General features: G+C 38.5%; 2 protein-coding genes across 3 annotated transcripts in view; both read left to right on the plus strand.

Annotated features, from left to right (window-relative positions):
• NEBL (nebulette) overlaps positions 1-25407 on the plus strand; it is a 340529-nt gene that overhangs the window by 142365 nt on the left and 172757 nt on the right. The window lies entirely within an intron of this gene.
• Positions 11871-12570, plus strand: LOC112838996 (phosphatidylinositol N-acetylglucosaminyltransferase subunit P). The gene has a single exon (XM_025891868.2). The coding sequence runs from the start codon at positions 11962-11964 to the stop codon at positions 12346-12348; it is 387 nt and encodes a 128-aa protein (XP_025747653.1). The 5' UTR covers positions 11871-11961; the 3' UTR covers positions 12349-12570.

The raw sequence follows: 25407 nt of genomic DNA on the forward strand, positions 1-25407 counted from the left end.
AGTGGGCACCTTCTGTGGTTAATTGCAGTGTTTCCCCCCAATCTTTACCTCCCCCTTTTAGAATTGTATGCCCACGCCTTTGCCTCATGACTTTGTAGGACCTTCCATTAGAGGAGGTACTAATGCCCTATTGATGTTGGGCGTGGCTGTGTGATTCATGCCTGTCAGTGGACTTTCGCAAACATGATGTCCCCAGAGATCTTAGGTGTGCTCCTGTATGTTGGCTTGGCCTCTGGTGCTCCCGCCATCCACTCTAGGAAGAACATGTTCTGGGTAGCTACGGGTCTAAGGAGAATGTGGAGACACCGGGAACAGAAGTGAATACAGGGGCGCCTGGGTGGCTCAGTCGTTAAGCGTCTGCCTTCGGCTCAGGTCATGATCCCAGGGTCCTGGGATCGAGCCCCGCATCGGGCTCCTTGCTCGGTGGGAAGCCTGCTTCTCCCTCTCCCACTCCCCCTGCTTGTGTTCCCTCTCTCACTGTGTCTCTCTCTGTCAAATAAATAAATAAAATCTTAAAAAAAAAAAAAAAGCGAATCCAGTTTGAAACCTAGAGCCAAGCAGACTGTGACAACTGACTTGCAGACCTGTGAGCAAGAAAAATAAATGCTTATAATTTTACAATTATAATTAATAAATTATTAATTATAATTTTACAGTTATAATTAATAAATGCTTATAATTTTACAATCACTGACTTTTGGGGTTTGTTATGCAGCATCATTATGGAAATAGCTAATAGATGTGCATACTAAAAAAAAAATCCCTGCTTTTGTAAGAATTTCATTTCACTTAATAGGCACTTTTTACATTCGGATCCTTGTTTTTACCCTATGAAGACATCAGTGTTAAATTGCTCATAACTTAGTGGTATTCTTTGGCTGCAATGCAGTGATGTCGTTTGCTGGCAAGATTTTTATGACCAGAAATTGCATGACTCTATCCTTTTAAATATTAATATAATTAGACACCCCTACTTAAGCACATATTTGGGGGATTGTACATATTTTAAAACATTATGTAGGCTTTTTTGATTGTTTCATAAAGAACATTTAAATGACATTTAAATAGCTTTGAAAAATCATGTAAAAAAGTTTATAGCTAATTTTGTTGTAGTTTAGGGAGAATGTACGTTAGTAGAGGATATTAGGCGGCTCAAGGAGGGCAGTTCAGAGTGAGGGCAGGAGAGATAGGGCTGGAGCTGGGCCACCAAGGACGGTTTTCTCAGATTGCACTACGACTGTGTCAATAAGGACCGTCTTAGATCTGCTGGTGGGAGCTCATGGCTCCTGTGGCCCTCATGGGCTCGTGGACCGTAGCCCTATGCTGCTAGTGTCCCTGCCACCCCAAGCCCAGGAACCTCTGTCATCGGAAAGAAGATTCTGCTCCCCCAGGCTCTCTTCTGAATTAAAGGCTCTTATGGGTACATCGGATTGGTAGTGCTGAGGTCATGTGCCTGTAGTGTAGCTGTGAGCGAGGCTGAGAAAGTGAATTTACAGCTCCTTCCTTGGGGAAGCAAGCCTTAAAATGTGACAAGTCACCAAAACTTAGGAAGGTTGTTGAGAAGATTCTCAATAGTCACAAAACATGAAAAATGTCCATATACATTCATAATATCTATTTTAAAACCAACTTTAATTACTACTAATTAGTATCATAATTTTTAAGAAGTGAAAATGAAGGTGATTTATCCAGTTACTTTTTTTCAAAAAATGAGCGCTGTGAATTGTGGAAGACTGTTGAATCAGAGACTTGTACCTCTGAAACAAATAATATGTGTTAAAAAAAGAAGAAGAAGAAGAAGATGGCAGGAAGGGAAAAATGAAGGGGGGTAATCGGAGGGGGAGATGAACCATGAGAGACTATGGAGTCTGAGAAACAAACTAAAGGTTCTGGAGGGGAGGGGGGGTGGGGGGATGGAAGAAAAAAAATGAACGTTAGTATAAAATGAATCAAAAACCCAACAGAACCTCTGGTCTTACAGACTAATAATTTTCAAACGTGTACTTTCATTGCAATACCCAAAAAGGCAAATACCAACTAAAATTTTTCTTTGACATCAAGATCTCATTGATTTAGATTTCATTTTCTCAAAATGTATGATAATAAATTTGACTCAATTGGTTTATCAGTTTCACGGGAAGGCAGTGTTTATAACACTAAGTTAAAAAAAAAAAACAACTCTCGAAACTTAGAACCATCTATTTTACAATTCTACTTATTCAACATTCTTCTTTTTCATCAAGCCGGTAGCATTGTTCAGTTTCCTTTAGGGCTTGGCAGTCATAAATCCACCTTTAAAAATCTCCTGTATAAACTCTTTATTAAGTCAGAGACCCCATTCCCCATTTAGTAAAAGGAATGGCATCTAGAACATTTCATTTGCTGCAGAGAAAATTGTTAAATGAGCCTGTGAAGAAGTATCCCACACTCCTTGATATGTCTTGGATGTTAAATTACAGCCCCCCCCGGGGGGGGGGTTGGTAACAAGGCAGTTGGGTCATCCCTCTGTCCCCGTACAGAAAAGCTGTCAGATGTAAGAGTCTGTGTCAGGGATGCTAATTTGTTGTATGGCGCAGAGCATGGCTGGGGTACAGCCTGGTTGGGATGTGCGCCCTGGAATGCCCAGGCGTGAGGCAGGGAGCAGCGTGGAGGAAGAAGAGAGAGCTATTAGATCCAGCAGAGTCTGGAAAAGATGGAGGAGTCGGATTGGTCATCGGAAACACAGAGAGGAGCGGAGTAATCTGAAACAGGAGGATTATGACAGACAATAAAAAGTGGCAAGTGGTGTGTCTCTGGCCAGAGATAAGGAAGCCAGTCACGCTAGGGGTGAGACAGAAAGAAAACTCTTAATTTTGCGAGGCTGGCTAAGCTGGATTCCGTGAGTAATTTTAACTTGCATAAGTTCTCTACCTACGTTGCGTCAGTACGGTAAGATTTATTTGGCCTAAAGATCAGTATCTTAGTCCGTTTGGGCTGCTGTCATGATACCATAAACTGGGAAGCTTAAACAACAAAATTTGTTTCTCACAATTCTGGAGGCTGGGAAGTCCATGATCAAGGTGCTCTTGGATCAGGTTCCTGGTGGGCGCCTGCTTCAAGGTTTACGGAGGGCTGTTTCTTGACGTGTCCTCACACGGTGGAGTGAGAACTAATGTTCTAGTCTCTTCTGAAAAGAACACTAATCCCAATTATGAGGGTTCTACGCTGGTGTCCTCCCAAAACGCCCCACCTCTGAATACCGTCATGCTAGGGATTAAGCTTCAAAATACGAATTTTGGTCGGTGCTGGGTGGGGGGAGGGGAGACACAAACATTCAGCCCATAGCAGTATTGTTGCATTCCAAAGCAAGGGTTTTTAACTTCTTGTGTGCCATGGACCCCTTTGGCAGCTTGGTGAAGCTTATTGGTTCCTTTTTAGAGAATGTGTTTTTAATTGCATAAAATGCAGTGGATTACAAAGAAATAAATTAAGTGAAAATGGAGTTATTGAAATACAGAAAAATGAATTTATAATAGAATAATATATGACTTCTTTATTAAGGTATTAAGTAGCATATTTTCAAAGTAATGATGAGTATAAATAACCCTTCTGGATTTCTGTAGCAACTCTAATGTGATATGAAAATATCTCTGATTTTTATTAATGTTAAAGACGCAGGTTCTGCTAATACTTCATTGATCATTCATGTGAATGTTAAATTTCGGTTGGAAAAGGATGAAAATAAAGACGCCTTTTCCCCTCATCTAAGTTTGCGGACTCCCTGAATTTTATCTACAGCCCATCACCCACCCCTTGCAGACCTCAGGGTAAAGACCCCTTGCCCCACAGGATTGACTGAATGTTCATTGAGCTGGTGTCCCTTCGAATCCCTGACGCATAATGGTCGTAAATCAAGTGTCTGTATAAGTGTGGTTCTATTGCTGGGCCTTCTGTTTTGTTCTGTTGATCAATGTATATGTCCCTGTGCTAGCAATGTACTGTGGCTTTATGTTTTTCCTGCTATCTGGGAAGGCACGCAGTCCCTTCCTTGCCATCTTCTTCTACTTCAGGAGTGTGTGGCTTCTTTTGGTTCTTTGTTCTTCCGTATAAATGGTCCAAGTCTAAAAAAATAATGTTTGGATTTTGATTGGAATTATATCGAATCCATATATTAATTTGAAGAAGAACTGACATATTTATTGAGTTTTCCAGTCCATGGGGGGGGTACATCTCATTTATTTGGGTTTCCACGTACTGTTAATTAACACTAAGACATGTTTTTAATAATCATTTTTGGAAATTATTTCCTGCAAAAAAAGGAGGTAAGGGTGATTATATATATGTTTTTAAACTAGGTAAATTGGGAAAATAGTTGTTTTGAGATTTTGGTTGTCTCAAGAGACAAGCACTGAACTTATGGGCATATCTCTCATAAATCTTCTGTTTATTTGTATTAAAGATGCCGCTTTAGAAAATTGACCATATATTTAAATATGTGATAAAATAATTCTGGCAGCTGAAATTCTTAAAACAATTATGTCTTTGACATTTACTGTAACCTTGTACTGAGGATATTTAGCTTGAAACAGCTGAGCAGTCAACATTTAAGTGGATGAATTCATTCATTCATATAGCGCATTATTAACTGTGTACCTAATGTGTGCCAGGCACTTCTGTAGGTGCTGGGGATATAGCCAAGTGAAGTAGGTGATTCAAGGCAGTTGGGTCATCTCTGTCAAGATGTGTCTGAAAGGTTGATGATTGAGAATTGTCCACTAGATTTAGCAATATGGAATTTGTAGATAGCTTTGTCAAGAGTAGTTTCTAGGGTGTGGTGGGACAAAAGTCTGCTTGGAATGTGATCATGACGAGTAAGAGGAGAGAAATATGAGCTGTGAGTTTATACAACTATTTGAGGAGTTGTTGCTATAAAAAGGAGCAGAAAAATACAGTTCTAGATAATACGGTATGGTTGTATGCTAATGGCAGCAGTCTACTGGAGGGGGGAAATTTGATGATGGAGAGGAGAGGGGCTGATTTTTGGAGCAAAGTCCTTGACTGGGTAAAAGGTGATAGGACCTAGTGCACAAGTGGAGGGGTTGGCCTTATCTAGGAGCCGGCACAGTTAGTCCTGCTGAATCAGAGAAAAGGCAGGGTCACTTGGGCACAGATACAGAAAGATTGGTAAGTTTTTTGGTGGGAAAATAGTGAAGCATTCTTCTGAATAGTTCTCTTTCTACAGGGAAATAAACATTAAAGTTATCAACTGAAAATAACTGGCACAGAGACAGATAAATTGGTCAATGGAATAACACAGAAGGTTCCCAGTTGGGGAGTGAGTGTAGAATTTTGGGGAGACAGAAGAGTATGGACACAGTTTTCCTGACCGGTGAGAAAGGGATGGGTTTGGGACACGTCATGAGGTTGCTAGACAGAGATGAGGGTGTGGTTGCAATGATCAGAAATTTACTAAAGATAGCATAGCTGTGTGTTTTTCTCTACCACATTGCGACTTTTGGATACAATGCAGAGTAGGCAGAGGGTTGGGTTTTTACCAGGGCTGGGAGAGTCCAATAGAGGGAAGGAGGGGAACAGTATTTGAGGACAATTGCTGGGAAGTGATCAGAATGATGGGCATAGAGGCTAAGTTACATGTGGAGGGAGTGAAGACATGGACAGTGAGGCAGAACAAGAAACAGTAGGTGGGGTCGGGGGACTCCAAAGATAGTCAAGGGTGGGGGCACTAAAAATTTCCCGTAGTAGGATGAAATAAAAAGAAGTTCTTGTAGATATAAAGTCACTAATTGGCTACTTCTGGGGAAGATGGCAGAGTAGGAGGACCCTAAGCTCACCTCGTCCCATGGGTACAACTAGAGAACACCCTCACATTAGTGTAAATAACCCAGAAAATGACCCAAAGACTGGCAGAACAAATTCTCCACAGCTGAATGTAGAGAAGAGGTCACATCAAAAATAAGTACATCTATAAGAATCAGGTAAGGGATTCACAAAATAAAAGGATGTGAAGTAGGATACAATGTACCTAAAACGTGGCGAGGGGGGCAGAGGAATAAAGAATAGGCTCAAACTTAAGTGACCATCAACTTCATATAGACTGCTATATGCAGAAGATGTTTTATACAAACCAAATGGTAACCACAAATCAAAGACCAGTAATAGATATGCCAAAAATAAGGAGAAAGGAATCCAACTAGATCGCTAGAGAAAACCAACAAACCATGAGAGAAAAGAGCAAGAGAAGAAACAGAGAAGAACTACAAAACCAACTATAAAACAAGTAACAAAATGGCAATAAATAGACACCTATCAATAATGACTTTGAATGTAAATGGCCTAAATGCTCCAGTCAAAAGACATAGGGTGACAGAATGGATAAAAAACAAGAACCATTTATATGCTGCTTTCAAAAGACTCATTTCAGACCTGCAGACATGCAGACATGCAGATTGAAAATGAAAGGATGGAAAAGCATTCATCATACAAAAAAGCAGGCCAGGCTAGCAATACTTATACCTGACAAAATAGATTTTAAAACAAAGACTGTAACAGGAGACAAAGAAGGACACTATATAATCATAAAGGGAACAATCCAACAAGAAGATATAACAATTATAAATATTTATACACCCAACATAGGAACACCCAAATACATAAAGCAGCTAATAACTAACACAAAGGATAATTGATAGTAATACAATAAGAGTAGGGGACTTTAACACCCCAATTACATCGATGAATAGATCATCCAAACAGAAAATCAATAAAGAAACTGGCTTTCAATGACACTCTGGACCCGATGGATCTAACAGATATAGTCAGAACATTCCATCCTAAAAGAGCAGAAGACACATTCTTTTCAAGTGCACATGGAACATTCTCCAGAATAGATCACATATTGGTCCATAAAACAAGTTTCTACAGATTCGAAAAGAATGAGGTCATACCGTACATCTTTTATGACCACAATGCTATGAAACTAGAAATCAACCATAAGAAAAAAATCTGGAAAGAACACAAAGTATATGGAGGTTAAATAATATGCTACTAAACAATGAATGGGTCAACCAAGAAATTAAAGAGGAGATCAAAAAATGCATGGAGACAAATGAAAATGAAAACACAATAGTCCAAAATCCTTGGGATGTAGCAAAAGCTGTTCTAAGAGGGAAGCTTTTAGCAATACAGGCCTACCTCAAGAAGCAAGAAAAACCTCCAGTAAGCAACCTAGTAAAGGAGTTAGAAAAAAAAAACCCAAATGCCAAACCAGTAGAAGGAAGGAAATAATAAAGATTAGAGCAAAAATAAATGAAATAGAAACAAACAAACAAAAATACAATAGGACAGATCAATGAAATCAGGAGCTGGTTCTTTGGAAAGATCAAAAAAATTGGTAAATCTTTAGCCAGATTCATAAGGAAGAAAAAAAAGAAAAGAGGAAGAAGAAGAGAGAGAATGAGACTCAAAATCAGAAATGAAAGGAGAAATAACAACAAATACCACAGAAATACGAAGGATTATAAGAGAATATTATGAAAAATTATATGCCAACAAAATGGACAATCTAGAGGAAATGGATAAATTTCTAGAAACATGTAACCTCCCAAAACTGAATCAGGAAGAAATAGAAAATTTGAACAGACCAATTATCAGAAATGAAATTGAATCAGTAATTGAAAAAACTCCCAACAAGCAAAAGTCCCAGACCAGATGGCTTCACAGGTGAATTGTATCAAACATTTAAAGAAGAGTTAATATCTATTCTTTACAAACTATTCTGATATATACAGGAGAGGAAAGAAAGTTTTCAAATTTATTTCTGTGAGGCCAGCATTATCCTGATATCAAAACCAGATAAAGATGCTACAAAAAAGAGAACTATAGGCTAGTATCTCTGATGAACATAGATGCAAAAATCCTCAACAAAATATTAAGAAATCAAATCCAGCAATATATTAAAAAATCATTCACCACCATCAAGTGGGATGCAAGGGTGGTTCATATTCACAAATCAATCAGCGTGATACATCACATCAACAAGAGAAAAGATAAAAAGACATGATCATTTCGGTATGTGCAGAAGATGCATTTGACAAAGTAATCCACTCATGATAAAAAAACCCTCAACAAAGTTGGTTTAGAGGGAACTTACCTCAACATAATATAGGCCATCTTTGAAATCCCACCACATATGAAATACTCACAGCTAATGTCATACCCAGTGGTGAAAAACTGAGAGCTTTTCCCTAAGATCAGAAAGAAGACCACTCTCACCAATTTTATTCAATACAGTACTGGAAGTCCTAGCCACAGCAATCGGACAAGAAAAAGAAATAAAAGGCACCCAAATTGGTAATGAAAAAGTAAAATTTTCACTATTTGCAGATGACACGATACTATGAAAATCCTAAAGACACCACCAAAAAACTACTAGAACTGATAAATAAATTCAGAAAAGTCACAAGATGCAAAATCAATTAATAATGAAGCAGGAGAAAGAGAAATTAAGAAAAAATCCCATGTAAAACTGCACCAAAAATAATAAAATACCTAGGAATCAACTAAACTAAGGAGGTGAAAGACCTGTATTCTGAAAACTATAAAACATTGATGAAAGAAATTGAAAATGATACAAATGGAAAGATTTTCCATGCTCATGGATTGGAAGAACACATTTGTTAAAATGTCCATACTACTGAAAGCAATCTATAGATTCAGTGCAAACCCTATCAAAATACCAACAGTATTTTTCACAGAACTAGAACAAACAATCTAAAATTTGTATGGAACCACAAAAGACCTTGAATAGTCAAAGCAATCTTGAAAAAGAAGAGCAAGGGGTGTCTGCGTGGTGCAGTCAGTTAAGCATCTGACTCTTGGTTTCGGCTCAGGTTGTGATTTCAGGGTCGTGAGATTGAGCCCCACCTGGGGCTCCATGCTCAGTGTAGAGTCTGCTTAGGACTCTCTTTCCCTCTCCCTCTGCCTTCAGTGTGGAGTCTGCTTAGGACTCTCTTTCCCTCTCCCTCTGCCACTCCCCCCATGTGCTCACTCTCTCAAATTAAATGTTTAAAGAAATAGAACAATACAAGGTATCACAATCTCCGATTTCAAGATACAGTACAAAGCTATAGTAATCAAAACAGTAAGATACTGGCACAAAAATAGACATATAGATCAATAGAACAGAATAGAAAGCCCAGAAACAAACTTACAATTATATGGTTAATTAATCTTTGACAAAGAAGGCAAGATTATACAATGGGGAAAAGTTTCTTTAACAAATGATATTGGGAAAAATGAACAGCTACATGCAAAAGAATGAAATGGATGGATGACTCTCCTAGACCATATACAAAAATAAACTCGAAATAGATTTAAGGACCTAATTTTGAGACCTGAAACCATAAAAATCCTAGAAGAGAGCACAAGCAGTAATTTCTTTGACATCGGCCATGGCATTATTTTTCTAGATATGTCTCCTGAGGCAAGGGAAACAAAAGTAAAAATAAACTATTGGGACTGTGTCAAAATAAAAAGCTTCTGCTCAGCAAAGGAAACAACCAACAAGACAAAAAGATCGCCCACTGAATGGGAGAAGATGTTTGTAAATGACATATCTGATAAATGGTTAGTATCCAAAATATATAAAGAACTTATACAACTCAACACCAAAAAAAATCCCAATAATCCAATTAACAAAGGGTGGAAGACATGAATAGACCTTTCTCCAAAGCAGACATCCGGATGGTCAATGGACACATGAAAATATGCTCAACATTATTTATTATCAGGGAAATGCAAATCGAAACTGCAGTGAGATATCACCTCACACCTGTTGGAATGGCTACAATCAAAAACACGAGAAACAAGTGTTGGTGAGGGTGGGGAAAGAGGAACGCTTTTGCACTGGGGGTGGGGATGCAAACTGCTGCAGCCACTGTGGAGGTTCCTCAAAAAATTAAAAATAGAAGTACCCTATGATCTGGTAATTCTGCTACTGAGTATTTACCCAAAGAATATGAAAATACTAATTTGAAAGGATATATGCACTCCTGTGATTACAGCAGCATTATCTACAATAGCCAAATTATGGAAGCAGCCCAAATATCCTTCAACAGATGAAAGGATAAAGAAGATGTGGCACACACACACACGCGCGCGCACGCGCGCATGCACAGTGGAATATTACTCAGCCATAAAAAAGAATGAAATCTTGCCATTCGCAACAACATGGATGCATTTAAAGAGTATAATGCTAAGTGAAATAAGTCAAATACCATATGATCTCACTCACATATAAAATTTAAGAAACAAATGAACAAAGAAAAAAAGAGACAACCCAAAAAACAGGCTCTTAAGGACAGGGAACAAACTGAAGTTACCAGAGGGGAGGTGGGTGGGGGATGGGTGAAATAGGTGATGGGGATTAAGGCATGCATTTGTTGTGATGAGCACTGAGTAATGTATAGAATTGCTGAATCACTATATTGTGTACCTAAAACTAATATAAGACAGTACATTAACTGTACTGGAATTAAAATAAAAAAGTAAAGAATTTATTCTCTTGCTACTTCATTTTGGTGTTTGGAAAAAGTATGTTTTTACTTTTTCATTCTCATTTGTTTAATTTTAAAATTTTAAGTAAGTTATGGCTAAGATATATCACAGAAAAGTAATACTTATGATAAAAAAAGTTTCAAGGTTGGGGTGCCTGGGTGGCTCAGTCAGTTAAGCGTCTGCCTTTGGCTCAGGTCATGATCCCAGGGTCCTGGGATCGAGTCCCGCATCGGGCTCCCTGCTCAGTGAGGAGCCTGCTTCTCCCTCTCCCTCTGCTGCTCCCCCTTCTTGTGCTCTCTCACTCTCGCTCTCTCTCAAACAAACAAATAAATAAATAAATAAATTTAAAAAAATCTAAAAAAAAATGGTTCTAGGTCATTTATCTAAACATAGGAAATGAGATTATGAAACTGACTTATTTGTTATGCTTTGATGCTACTTTGTTTCAAGAACCTGTAAATCCTGTGCTTCTGTATCTGTGCGTTCATATATTAAGCTAGCTAGAGAACCACAGAATTTATTTTTGAAGGAGATTTTTAGGTTATCATTTAGTTTAATCTTCCTTAAGCTGTCATTTAGACTAATTAAAACCATTGAAACCTAGCACACTTTTCGAATGATGACTGCCTGGGCTGATTATAATACTAATATCGAATTGCCTCTGTTAGGCTCTAACCTGAATGTTCTTGGGAAATTTTAAAAGGAAGAGAATAGTTACTGAATTACTTTCAGCTAATTATTTTGCTTAGGTCAATGATATATGTGACATTTCCATTACTGTTCGCCCTATTTAAAAGTTTGCACTTGTTTTTGTGAGCCCACTCTGATTATTACAACAGCTGAACCAAACTTTTGAATGGTTTTATTGCTTTGCATTAATTATGTATATTATATATGGATTATTATATATATTATCCTATACATATATTATTATATGGATTCTTTATGATCCATAATTATATATATGGGATTGCTTTGCATAAATGACATATGTTACATGTTGTGTGGTTATATTTACTTGGAAAAAGCACATATACACAGCCGCGTATATATTAGAAGTTTGCAGGAGGGCAGTGAACTATATATGACTGCCTCTGGTGGGTATCCTCCAACTAGCACTTTGTCTACTGTAATGTAGTCCATTTCCCCTTGTAGAGCAGGGTCCGTTCTCCACACTTGTTATGCTACTGGGTCCAGAATATGCCAATACACTTAACCTGAAGGGATGTGTATTCACACTTTTAATTTATTGCACAAATAATTTTGTAATAGCAATAATGGAAATAAAAATCTAAAATCATCTTCCTTTTCTCGCCCCCGCGGAGGCTTTCTGGAAGGGGCCTGCGCGGGGGACTTGGAGCTGAAGTGGCCGAGCTGTCAGGAGGATTGTCTAAAGCCACAGGGAAAATGGTGGAAAATTCACCGTCTCCATTGCCAGAAAGAGCGATTTATGGCTTTGTTCTTTTCTTAAGCTCCCAGTTTGGCTTCATCTTGTATCTCGTGTGGGCATTTATTCCTGAATCTTGGCTAAACTCCTTGGGATTAACCTATTGGCCTCAAAAATACTGGGCAATTGCATTGCCCGTCTACTTCCTCATTACTATAGTAGTTGGTTATGTACTCTTATTTGGAATAAACATGATGAGTACCTCTCCACTCAACTCCATTCATACAATCACAGATAACTATGCTAAAAATCAACAGCAGAAGAAATACCAAGAAGAGGCCATCCCGGCATTAAGAGATATTCCTATTAGTGAAGTAAACCAAATGTTCTTCCTGGCAACTAAATAACTTTATGCCAAAAACTAAATTGTATGGAGACTAACACCGAGCATTTACTATAATTTTTTATATAATAATTTTGACCATAATTATTTTGACTCTCTCTCGTACCCAGTATTGAAATGTAAACAAAGTAAGTTGATTCTTTTAGATTAAGTTATATTAATATTATAAAAGTTCTTGAGTATTAGTTATTAATGAACAGAATAAATAAAATACTGCATTACCATATAGCAGACTTGTTAAAAAAATAAGTATCAGTAAAAACAAGAAGTCCCTCCAAAAAAAAAAAAAAAAAAATCTAAAATCACCCAGAGGCCCATTTTCTAAGAATCTAATAGATCGACCATTTTATTTATGTTTTTCAGTCCTTTTCTATATAGATGCATGCTTTTTTTTAAACCATGATTTTAGTCATAGCTAACATATATCTTTTTATTCAGCACCATGCCCCTTCCTGAGCATTACATGTACAGCATAGATGAGCATTTGTAATTGTAGAATGTATTTGGGAGATTTTTTTTTTGGTGTGTGTGTCAAATAGAAGAGTTTTGTTTACTACTATGGACATTTTTGCCTAACTGAAGCGAGTAGCAGGATTCAAGGAGAAATTTTGCTGAAGTTAGCCTAATAATTAGCAGTTTAGATTGAGATTTCATGGTAATAAAGTTGATCCATGTTCTGGTATTTAGGCGAGGATAATCTTATTAGAATGTCACAGAGCTGGATTTAAAAAAATATTTTTTGAACACAATTTTCTGGGGGTGAAGGCATCTGCTTTTCCTTGACTCCCTTGCCCATGAAGATGGAGTTTCGAGCATTATAGAAATGTGGGACATTTTCTTTAGAGCATAAAACAAAGACTAACTTATATGTGGGCAAGAAAGGGCTGCAATGGACAAGTGCTCAGGAATGCATGGGAAGAGATTTTCCAGGACTCCTTGTAAACCCTAGAATGAAAGGAGTGACCCTGATTTATACAATGCCCCCTAATTCTTGTTTTTTCTAGGTTAAAAAAAGTTGAATTCAAAGTTTTGTGGGGTAAAAACTGCTCATTGTCAAAACCTGATGAGACAAAGTTGTTATTGTGTCAGGTTAAAAATTTTTTAGCTCTTTACTTTCCCTCTAGAAGTAATAGGTTTAGTTTAGTATTTGATTTTGTTTTATATGAAAAACATAAATGACTTTCTATTCCACTATATTATTTAGTTTTTTCCCTTGGACCTTGTCAAAGAAACTGACAACTACATTGTTCAAATAGCTTGGAAACAAATAATTTTTTTATTAAGTTGAAATAACACCATGATAACATCATGATGGCTTGATTTAAAATGGTGGTGGAAATCAATGTAGCTTACACCAGCGTGGTATTAGGTTTTTACTATGTGTTCTTTGTGTGCCTGCTTTTAAGGTTGTGGAATTAATTTTTATAAACTAAACTTTTTGTTGGATTTTTGAATGTTTGCCTGGAATGCTTCAATATTAGAAAGTATTTTTCTCCCTCTTTATGGATTTCAATTAAAGATTAATTATTGGGTGAGCTGTTTAATATTTTTACCTTTTGATAAATGACATGGATTTCCAAAATAGTAAATTAAGGTAAATTACTTTCTCCTTAAGAAAGTAATTACTATAAAAGATTTTTAATACCAGCTCCCTAAGGCAATTTAAAATAGGACTTGATTAACTAAAGTGTAACCTACCGTCAACCATAAGAAACCTGTTTTTCTCAGTATCTGATATGTTTAGGCGTTTTTTTCTTGCTGTGCGTATCATTTATAGCATTTTTCTGGAACCACTCACATATGCATATGAACCTCTCATATGCAGAGGTAAGTACATATGTCTCATTGCTTTGTGGCTGGGCTGCCCAGTTGGCGCAGATAACTTATTAATGATGCCAAGGTTTGGGTTCTGTCCCTGGGCAAGCCAATTACTGTAATTTCTCTCTGCCTTCTATGCGTTAGGCTGGACTAGTTTTCACTGAATGTCTGTGAACATGTAGGAACAGATATTTTGGGCACAACTCTGCAATTTGAGAACAACTGGTATGTTTATTGCTATAGAGAACAGGAATGATTATGGAAAGAGGTTTTCCCCAGGTTCAGTGTTACGGTTAGCCAAAGGTTAACCAGAAAACTGCCTTAACTTCCCTGATGATTTTTGAAAATAATTCCAAAACACATTGAAACTAAGCCATGGTTGAAGCTTAGTGCACACTTTTGCACTAGAATAGAAGCATACTCATTTTGTTTTCATTTGGTGCTTATTGTAAGTGGTCTCATGATAATTCTCACCATCTTTTATGGTTAGTTCTCTAGATGATTTCATAGACTGAATCATAAATGTTTAGCATTCTAGGAGACCTGTAAAGATCACCTAGTTTAATTTTCTCACCTTACACGTGAAGAAAAATGATTCTCAGGGAACCTGGGAAGGTCACACAGTGTATTAGATTCAGCTCCAAGTTTAGAATCCAAGTTTTTTTTTTACCAGCTTGACTCACTCCCCCAACCCTGTTCACAGAGAGTGGGGCCCCTACCCACCCAGGATATCAGCTTCTAGCCTTAGCATTTTCTTTATTCTTTACTGAAGTTAGCTTATGGGTAAAACATTCTAGTGAAATGTTCTGAGGTATTCCTGTGATACATTTTAAATTTAGAGTATATATCCTCAATCCATGAAAAACTTGACATTCTTACTGAAGACATGATTATCTGGATATGGGAATTTACCTGTTATTTCTTTATTTAGCCATTTCTAAGCAAAACCGTGATTGAAAAAGAAAATATTAAAATGACTAGAAAAAAAGAGATAGTGAGGAAGGATTTTTGTGGGGAGGGGACAGTAAGAACTTTTGAGTATATGCTATGTGTTAAGTAATTAAAAAGTATTCAAAAGGGTATATATGGGATGCTTGCCAGTTCTTGTTCTTAGGTTTTTAGGAATTTTGCATAGTGGAGAAAACACTTTTTAACAGAAACTGGGTATATACAGCTAAATAAGTCACAGTTATCTGTTTTCAATCATTTTGTGGAATTATCTCCTTTCCTGAGAATTGTTTTAAATAACATTTTAGTTTAGTTATTGTTTACTTTGCTCAATTAGGTGTGGTTGTCACCAGCAACTCAAATAGTGACATCCCAGAAAATTCTGGAAAACTGAGTTCTTGCTCAAGTTTATACGTATTCTCTATGTATCAGCAGTGATTTGGGGAAGGGGACCTCCATCTGGGCAGTTGTTAAAAAATATTTAGGTAATGTTTTGTGATTTTTTTTTTGTTTCTTTAATAAATTCACGACAGATTCCCAAGCCATATGCAAATGATTTTCAGGTGTCCACTGTTTAGAATGATCTGAACTGCTTCTCTGTTAGTGTGTGTAATTGAGCTTTGATCACAAACAGCTGTGTTAAGTCTTAGCCCGACAGCTGAAATGTAAGTTACTGAGAGGAAAGTAATCTGGAAGGCCTAAAACCCATTTCGATATTTTATATGCTAACAAAATGTATGTGAGTGTTTCAGTTAGGACCTCTTTGTTGCAAATGCCAGAAAACTCAACCCTATCTGGCATTAGGATTATTGGCTTGGGTGCCAGGGGAGTGCAGGCGTGAAAGTGGCTTTCGGGCAGGGCTGCCCCTGGGCGCTCAGAGGATATCATTCGGGACCTGGCTTCTCTCTGTCTCTCAATTCTGTGTCTTCTGTGGCAACTCCATTTTCCGGCTGGCTTACCGTATGTGGCCGCAAAATGGCGGCCACGCCTTTGGCCAACTTCCTTGAAGGTGCCGGTCCAGGAAAAGAGAGGCCCCCACCAGTGATGTCACCATTTCTCTAGGGCCCTGATTGGATATGTGTCCGTGGCTGAACGAGTGACTGAGATACAGGAATGCCGTATTCCTGCCAATTCCATGTCATATTAGCCACCTTTGGAAAGGGCTGAGTTTTCAAAAGAAAACAAGGGTGTTGTACCAAAAGAAGGAGTGATGGATAGTGGGTGGTCAAAGGATAACAAATGCTGACCACAATATGGATCATATTTTATATTTTCCACCTTAGAAAATAATTATTTTGTAATTCTGCATTTATTGTGAAATGCAATAGAATCCTTTATTTTGTAGTAATGGGAAGGAGCGAGACTATTTTCCTATGTTTGTGAAGCCAACATTAAAATGACTTTTTTTTTTTTTTTTGGCCTGAGTTAGTATTTGAAGCACTTTGGAACCACATGTCTATATTTGAACTCTGTGTGTTCTCTATCTAGCCCATGTTCCTCTGACATGAGGTTTGAGCTTGTACCATGTGGTAAGGCAGTGAATGAAATCACTTCTGTGTTAGAGTTGGGGAGACCCTCAGGATTTTTGTGAGGGAGCTGTGAATGAATATATGATGACTCTGAGGCTTCAGTGGAATGTTTTGAGCACGGTTCTGATCAGACTTCGGGAAGTACTAAATTCTTTCCTGTTAGAAGGGAGAAAATACTAAATTTAAAGTATGCTTGGTTTATAAGAAGATTTAAAAAAGTATTGATACTTATGGAGAAAATAACTCGAACTATTACTAACAAAAGCAGCAAAAAGGTCTGGGTGCTGGGCCAGTGATTACCCTGCTAACAACCTTCTAACCAGTGCCTTTTCTAGAGCCTTGAGGTACGAGAGGCTCTCTCTGTTTCAGTGACACCTGATGACAGTTTGCTGATTTACTGGTAAAGACAACTACTCAATGATGGTCACCTCCACTCCACTGACTGTTCTTGAGTTGAGAGATGATGAGTATAGGATGGAGACCAGGGAGGGATGTGACCAGAGAGGAATGCAAGGGACCTCTTCCCAAAGCTGCAGTATCTGGATTTTATCCAAGGGCAGGGTGGACACATTGATGAGTTTTTTTTTTTTTTTTAAGATTTTATTTATTCATTTGAGACAGAGAGATACGGAGAGAGAGAGAGAGAGAGCATGAAGAGCCTGAACAGGGGGAGAGAGAGGGGGAGAGGGAGAAGCCGACTCCCTGCTCAGCTGGAAGTCTGACATGGGGCTCGATCCTAGGACCCCAAGACCATGAGCTGAGCCGAAGGCAGATGCTTAACCATCTGAGCCACCCAGGCGCCCCACATCGATGAGTTTTAAATGAAGGAATGAAGACCCCAGATTTGGAGTTTTGAAAGCTCCCTTGGGATGCATGTTGCAGAGGCAAGGCAGAGGGGTTAGTGGGAAGGTATTGCAGTGGTCCGAGGGAGTGATGGCAGCTGCTGGAATAATGTAGTGGGGACGAAGTTGGGCAAGAGTGGGTTGGATTTGAGTTATCAAGGAAAGAAACTTATTCACCTCTGTGGCTGGGAGTTGGGTGGAACAGGGTGGAGAAAAAGGGGTGAGAGAATGAGAGGAAACTGGAAACCTAAAATTCACTTATTAATTTTGCCTAGCAATGTCACAAGGTGGGTAGACTGACAGAGAAGTAATCGTGTACTTAATAAACTATATATTCTTCACTTAGAAAGGTAAACGGGGTTGATGCTCTGGTTACAGTATTTAATCAGGGATGAGCCTTTCCTGGGACTGGGATTAAAAGCTCTCAAACCAGGGGAGTGTTTAGGAAGCTGGGAAACTTATGGTTGGGTGAATTGATATTGAATTCTGGGTCTGTCCTTTAACTGGGGGATTGCCTGGCTGATTGGATATATTTTTATTTAGTCCCTCAATTTCTTTCTGCATTGTTTCCAGAAGTGTTGGGAGCCTGGATTATTTAAATTTAGAAAACATATTTTTAAAGGTTTTAGGTGTCATACAGTGATTTAAATTTAATTTTTAAATATGATCATTATTTTATTATTTGGGGGGCAAATACCATTTTCTCTATTGTTCTTGAACAAATACTAGGGATAAGCAGGGAGATTTGGCTTGAGTTCCAGATACAGTCAGAGAAGTAATGATTATTCCTTTCACTGCACTGCTGAATTCAGAAGTGGTACTTCATCACCCGTACGAGGTTCATAGACAGTGTGTTACAGCAAATGGCGTTTGGCAGGAAACTTTCAAAGGTAGCTTTCTGATGCTTTTGTTCCATTTGCCTTTTAAGCTCGAATGCTAGTTGGAGCAGAGACCACCGATATCACAATGTTATCCACCTCCGGTGCGAGGCGTTTTGGCTGTTTCAATTTCAGGCAGAGGAATTGCACAGTGATTGGATTTGGTGGAATTAGCCTTTATCTGGCTCAGGCTCCTCCCCCTCCTCCTCGTCTTCTGGCTGGGGGGCCAGGGTGCTTGCAGTGGCTCTCTCTGCTCCTGCGATCAGCCCACTGGCTCTTCGTGTGAGCTGTTAGAGCTGTTATCAATTTCAGTGGCTATGGTTTGTTACTTCTATTTGTACTATAACTAGAAATTTGATAAGGTTATGTGCCTGTCAAATGATTTAGATGTCAGGTGTAGATGCGGCAAAGCAATTTTGACAAGTCAAACATTGGTGCAAAGAGGGGGTAGGGGGATGAGGGTGACCTGCCAGCAGAAGAAAGTAAAATCTCGTACAGCCTCACTTTCTTATCCTTTTAACTTTAGGTCAGTACTTGAACCTCTTTAATTTGTCCCTTCTTAAGTGAGTGTGACATGGTGACTTCCGGCTTCTCTCTAAGGGGCAGGGAAATGGAGGCCTGCCTTTGGGAGGTGGATGCTGGCATTTAGGGACCTTTGACTTTGGACGTTCTGTTAAAAACATCTGGGGCTGGGAACTTTTATCTCTGACTGAAGCTGAGATTAAGGTCTTAGAAGACAAGATTTATTAATGCCAGTGTCTGTCACATGCATCTATCACAGAGAGCCTAGTATTTAAATTTTTTTTTTTCCTCTGGGAGTATAGTTGACACACGATTACATTAGTTTCAAGTGGACAACACAGTGATTCAGCTTCTCCCTCTGTTAGCTCTCTTTACGGTGAGCCTCACCTACCGTCTGTCCCCATACAGTGCTGGTACAGTGTCATTGACTCTATGCCCTGTGCTGTGCCTTTAGTCCCATGACCGATTCATCCCATTACTGGAAGCCTGGATCTCCCACTCCCCTTCGCCCAACTTGCCCATCCCCCCACCCACTGGCCCATGCCTCCCACCCCTTCCCTCCGGCAACCATCAGTTTGTTCTCTGTATTTACAGACCAGATTCTGCTTTTTGTTTGTTTATTAATTTGTTTTGTCTTTTAGAGTCCACTTATGAGTAAAATCATGATATTTGTCTTTCCCAGTCTGACTTATTTCACTTAGCATCATACCCTCTAGGTCCATCCATGTTGTTGCACATGGCAAGCTCTCATCCATTTTCATGGCTGTGTAATATTCCATTATATATATTATATGCCACATCTTCTTTTCCCATCCATGTATTGATTGATGGTCACTCAGGTTGCTTCCATATTTTGGTTATTGTAAATTATGCTGCAGTGAACATAGCGGGGCATATATCTTTTTGAATTAGTGTTTTTGTTTTCTTCGGGTAAATACCCAGTAGTGAAAGTACCAGATCATACAGTATTTCTGTTTTTAATTTTTTTTTTTTTAAGTAGGCTCCACATCCAGCGTGGAGCCTAATGTAGGGCTTGAACTCATGACCCTGAGATCAAGACCTGACCTGAGATCAAGAGTCAGGCGCCTAATGGACTGAACCACCCAGGCGCCCCTCTATTTTTTTTTTTTTTGAGGAACATCTCTACTGTTTTCCACAGAGGCTGCACCAATTTACATTCCCACCGACAATGCACAAGGGTTCCTTTTTCTCTATATCCTTGACAACACTTATTCTTTCTTATCTTTTTGATTTTGGCCATTCTGACAGGTGTGAGGTGTTATCTCGTGATTTTTAAAAATATTTTATTTATTTATTTGACAGAGAGAGAGATAGTGAGAGAGAACATGAGTGGTGGGGGCAGGAGGGTGGGCAAAGGGAGAGGGAGAAGCAGGCTCCCCACTGAGCAGGGAGCCCGATGTGGGACTCGATCCCAGGACCCCGGGATCATGACCTGAGCCGAAGGCAGACACTTAGCCCACAGAGCCACCCAGGCTGCCCCCGTCTCATTGTGATTTTGATTTGCATTTCCCTGATGGTGAGTGATGTTGAGCATCTTTCCATGTGTCTGTTGGCCATCTATAGGTCTTCTTTGGAAAAATGTCTATTCAGGTCCTCTGCCCATTTTTTAATCAGGTTTTTTTTTTTTTTTTGGTGCTGAGTTGTATAAGTTCTTTATGTATTTCGGATATTTACCCCTTATCTGTTTTATCATTTGCAGATATCTTCTCCCATTCAGTAGGTTGCCTTTTCATTTTGTTGGTTTCCTACATTGTGCAAAAGCTTTTTATTTTGATATAGTCCCAGTAGTTTATTTTTGAGGGAGCCTAGAATTTTTAGTAAGCTTAGGCACCTTGCTTTTAGGTGGAAATAAAGGCCCAGTGCTTTGCAGCATATGTTGTCCTGTGTTCTGTAGTCCAGTGATCCCATGAGTATTGCTCATTGGCTTGTCATACTGTCTGTTGAATGAGGAAGCAGTTGAGACAATGAATGATAGGTTTAAGTTTCTTAGACCCTTTCAGTTTTTGTTTCTTGATTGATTAAATAACATGTACCTCTGAGCTTTCACGATATCTGCATCTCTTTACAGCCCACATTGAATATGTGTACATATACACACACGTACACACAAACACACGTGCACATACACATACACACACACACACACACACACACACACACACACACATATATGGCTTTGCTGTGACATCTGCCTCAGCAGAACATTTCCCATTTTGCTAGTGGGAGGTTGGGCCGTAGATGCCCCAGTAAAGGTTAACATGATCAAGAGGTCCTGCTAGAGTTGTGGGCATACTTCTAGTATTTTGCCACTGGGTTTTGTGAGGTTATGGAATGAATGTAGGTATTCAGTGTAACTCGTCTTGACAGTGATTTCATTATACTCTGCAAGAACAGTTCAAAGAAATAATGAATTTATATTCAGGGTAGTTTTGTTTGAGTTTATTTAAAGAAATGAAACACACACAATCACTATAATAGCTCTTGCTACTGGAGTATTGATGGTGCTGACAAAGAGAAAACTCAGACCAGATGGTTTCCAAACAGTGGAACCACCTGGCTCTTTGGCAATGCCAACTTATCCCTGTTTCTGAAATAGTTATACTCTCATGGACTATGAAACGTATGTGAGACATTCATGGGCTCAGGCAGAATGACATTCCAGAATCCAAATTATTAAGACATTAAAACACTTATCCACATCAGTTCAAACCACTCCTCTCTTCCACTTCCATTACCTTTAGAGTTCCATTTTTTTTTTCCTTCTTACTCTTCGTAACTATAAAACCCAGGTATTCATTTCCACGTTGCAAAGAAAAGAATAATATTGCTCCTTGAGATGTTTATTCTGGAGGGAAAAGAAAGACCTTTTGTCCTTTTGGGAAATGGACTCACCTAGACCCTATTAGTGTTTCAGACCCAAGGGGAGTCTCTTAGGTCAAGTTAGCAAGGGAACAATATAATTAATTGCACCTGTAGCACCATGAAATTACGCTGAAATGTGAAACTTGAAACTTCATAAAAATATAACCAAGATAAGATCTTAATCGATGTGCAGACTTATGCAGTTTTTCTCATTATAATGTTAAACTTTGGAAATTTCTTGAATTATTTTAGTGTTTGATTTTTCATGTTGGAAATCAGAGTTAATTTAAAAGTAAAAATATTGAATAATCTACAAAATTTTATAAGTTGGGGCTTTAAGACAGCAATCATTTTAGGGGCTCCTGGGTGGCTCAGTTGGTTTCTGCTCTTGATTTCGGCTCAGGTCCTGATCTCAGGGTGGTGAGATCGAGCCCTGCGTGGGGCTTGAACTGGGTGCGGAGCCTGCTTAAGATTCTCTCTCTCTCTCTCTCCCTCCGCTCCTCCCCTTCTCCCACCCCCACACTACTCTCTCTTCTCTTAAAAAAAGAGACAGCAACCATTTAAAAAAAAAAGATTTATTTATTTGTTTGAGAGAGAGTGAGCAGGGAGTTAAGCAGACTCCTTGCTGAGCGTGGAGTCTGATGCAGGGCTTGATCTCATGACCCTGAGATCACAACCTGAAATCACCACCTGAGCTGAAACCAAGAGTTGGATGCTTAACTGACTATACCACCAGACGCCCTGACAGCAAGCATTTTGAAGTTTCATTTTGAAGTACTGGAGTTACCTTATTTACCCACTCATTTGATGAATGCTTACCAAGCATCTAATTGGTTGTGTCTACAACCATTAAAGATCCAATAGTGGCTAATATATGTGACATGTAAGAGAATTTAAAAATTATTTAAGATTTTGTTTATACTGTTGTTTAAAATCTAGCCTTTTTAAAGAAATAATGGTATATTTTCATTAAAATTGCATTTCAACCTAAGTGAAAGATTGAAGTTTACAAAATGTTTGAATTACTATCTTGTAGCATGATGTGGTAGAAGGAGCAAAAGCTTTGAGACAGCAGATCTGGGTTTGAATCCTGATTCTGCTGCTTATAAGATGCTGGTGCTAGGCTTGTGTCTTAATCACTAAGCCACAGTTTCCTGTATTAGTTAGGATTCTTGGCTGCAAGGGCTAGGAAACCCAACGTTTGTTGAGCAAAATGATAATTTCTTTTGAGTATTTTAGGGTACAAAAACTCAAGGGATGTACCTGTTTGGGCTGTAGGAATGGTAGGAATCAGAAATCAGATGCCATCAGGTCAGGACTCTCTTTCTGGCAGAGGAGCTCCATCTGTCTCTCTGGATTCTGGTGGTAGTAAACATGGCTGTAGATAGTTCCAAAGTTTTCTATCTTAGAGATTTTGCTGCCAGAGGCTGAGACTCGCTCTTCGGATCTTTGTTCCTAGTTCCTGCTTTGGATCCTAGTTCCCAAACCCCCCAGACGTGCTGACTTGGGCTAGCTTAGACCGGGCGACTGACTACCGTTAGGTCCATTCAACGATGGTTAAGGAAGTGGGTCAGGTAGGAAAATGGCACCTGTTGGGGAAACATAAGTAGATGGAGTGAGGCATGAAACCATTACGAGAAGGTTGGGGGTTTTGGGTGGACCTCACAGTGGGTTTCCATTACATTTCTCACATGGAAAAAAATGGTAAAGTAAATATCTCTTTTGCAGAGTGATTTTGAAGATTAAACAGGAGAGTCTGTCAAATGCCTAGTATAATGTTAGTCGGATCCCTTGTAGCTCTTCAATAAATCATAACTGCTATGACAGAGCAGGGAGGCAACAAACCAACGTTTCTCAAAACTGACACCTGTAATCAACATGAAACTTCCACTCTTAACTGAGAAGCCTAGGAGACCATAATTCTTCCCTTCATTCTTCAACACTGCTCATATATTTATTTCTAATCATTTCTTCCTTGTGGAAGACCTGAGTTACTACTGAGTTTCTGGTTGTAGCATAGATATGTTAATAACCTGTAAAAATTTCTAGGCAATTTATGTTTTAAATAAAATTCTGTATTAAGAATTTAATCTCAGGGGCACCTGGGTGACTCAGTCGGTGAAGCGGCCGACTCTTGATTTCAGCTCAGGTCGTGATCTCAGGGTCGTGAGATCAAGCCCTGTGTCAGGCTCTGCACTTAGCGGGGAGTCTGCTTGAGGATTCTCTCCCTCTCTCTTTCCCTGTGCCCCTTCCCCTGCTCTCTCTCTAAAATCAATCAATCAATCTTTAAAAAAAGAATTTAATCTCTTAAATTTTTTTGATTAAAATATCTTGCTGGGATCCATGGGGTTTTCTGGCTGGCGAAAGCTATCTGTCATGGAGGCTATTCTCAGTGTCATTTGAGTGTACATTAAGTATAATGCATTTAGATTTATTCTTCTGCCTTTTTGTTTGTTTGTTTTTGCTGTGTTACAGTTTTTATTTTCTTGTTTTTCAGTTGTGAAGACATGGAAGGAGTGTGTTTTCTTACAGGGAAACAGTCGGTGTTGCCCGAAGGATAATGCCATTGCAGGTGTAGAAGGGTTATTAGGACCAATTTTAATGACATTATCAATCTGTTAGGGAACAGGCATATGTAAGAAAAGGGAAGAATCGTCTGTCACTTTCATCAGCTGTGACTCTTTAAGATTAAGGACAGGTTATTTTCACTTTCATGACTGTTCTGTTTGTTCAGCTGTTTGCATTTGCTTCAATTCTTGATTTTATCCTTATTTCTTTTCTTTGTAGTTTGGATGTAGCTTTCTTTTCTGAGTTACGAATTTCCTAATTAGTTTTTTTTCTAACCGGAAATTACCCATTTCCTGATACTTTATAATTCAAAACATACACGCAGGAATGTTCCTTCTTGTAACTTATTATTATCTCCTTAATTTAACCTTGCATGATATCTTCCGGTTCAAAATAATTTCAACAATATTCTAATCTGTGTGTGAATTAGGCGGTTTATTTTAAAAATCATAATCATGTAATGGGATGAGACTGGCTCTCTCTAAAGGATTAAGAGTTAAGAGAACACATGTCCAGAAATCAAAATTCATAAATTGTCCGAATTATTAAATGTTATTTAAAAAGTAACATGGCAATATAAAACAGCAGTAGTCAGGCTCTGTGAGTCAATTACTCTTCAGTAGTATATCAGGTATTAGAATATTAATTGTTTTTTGCTCCTTTAGTATCCGAACGGTTAATTGGATGATACTTTAGGTTCCTGAAAAAGTTAATCGTCAAGAAATACTTAGTTTATTCCCCAGAGTAATTTATAACTCATAGGCAGAATTTGGTGGATTAGTTACATTTTCCTCCTGTAAAATTCCTGGTGAAAATATACATTATGTGTATATATTTAGGCTCCAATTTTCTTCATTAATGTAGATATGATTTTCTGGTTTGAATCAATATTTCCATTAATACTACAGTTTTGGGAATGGCATTCTCTGCCCCTGGCCTGATCTTTCCTAATAGAAAACGTAAACAATTGTTTCTTTAAAAAAAAAAAAATACCCCAAACCACGTTTTGAATGAACAGTGTGATAGTTTTTGTCCCTTTTATGGCACTGTAAGTCCCAGTGCAGATAATGAATTA

This window comes from Callorhinus ursinus, unplaced genomic scaffold (assembly GCF_003265705.2).
Source record: "Callorhinus ursinus isolate GAN/ISIS: 27379988/994484 unplaced genomic scaffold, GSC_fseal_2.0 scaffold63, whole genome shotgun sequence".
NCBI classification, from domain to species: domain Eukaryota; kingdom Metazoa; phylum Chordata; class Mammalia; order Carnivora; family Otariidae; genus Callorhinus; species Callorhinus ursinus.